General features: G+C 40.5%; 1 protein-coding gene across 1 annotated transcript in view; it reads left to right on the top strand.

Annotated features, from left to right (window-relative positions):
• LOC119592512 (insulin gene enhancer protein ISL-1-like) overlaps positions 1-301 on the top strand; it is a gene marked incomplete in the record, with an annotated part of 47762 nt that overhangs the window by 5272 nt on the left and 42189 nt on the right. Inside the window, 1 exon segment of the mRNA XM_037941362.1 lies at positions 95-145. Within this exon segment, the coding sequence (XP_037797290.1) occupies positions 95-145 (51 nt within the window).

Raw genomic sequence — 301 nt, 5'->3', positions numbered from 1 at the left:
CATGCATGTAGTGTTTAAATGGCAAGAGAGATGTCTTGTTATGGCGCAGCTTCGTAGTAGAACTAATAGTGTTTTTGTTATCGGTCGGCCACAGATCATGTTCTGGCCGGTGAGCGGGAACTTGAAAAGATACAGATGGAAGACAGTAAGTTCTGCATTAATCATCATAGACAGTTCTTTGCATGCAGTCATACTGTAGGATTTTTCTTTAGTATTTGGATATTGCTGTGGTAAGGGATGGTGTGATTGTATTTGTCTGTCGGTGTAGATGTTATGTAAGGGAAGACACACATACACAAAC

Source organism: Penaeus monodon, chromosome 30 (genome assembly GCF_015228065.2).
Source record: "Penaeus monodon isolate SGIC_2016 chromosome 30, NSTDA_Pmon_1, whole genome shotgun sequence".
In the NCBI taxonomy this organism is placed as follows: domain Eukaryota; kingdom Metazoa; phylum Arthropoda; class Malacostraca; order Decapoda; family Penaeidae; genus Penaeus; species Penaeus monodon.
Note: the sequence above shows the minus strand (reverse complement) of the source record. Positions and strands in the feature narration are given on the sequence as shown.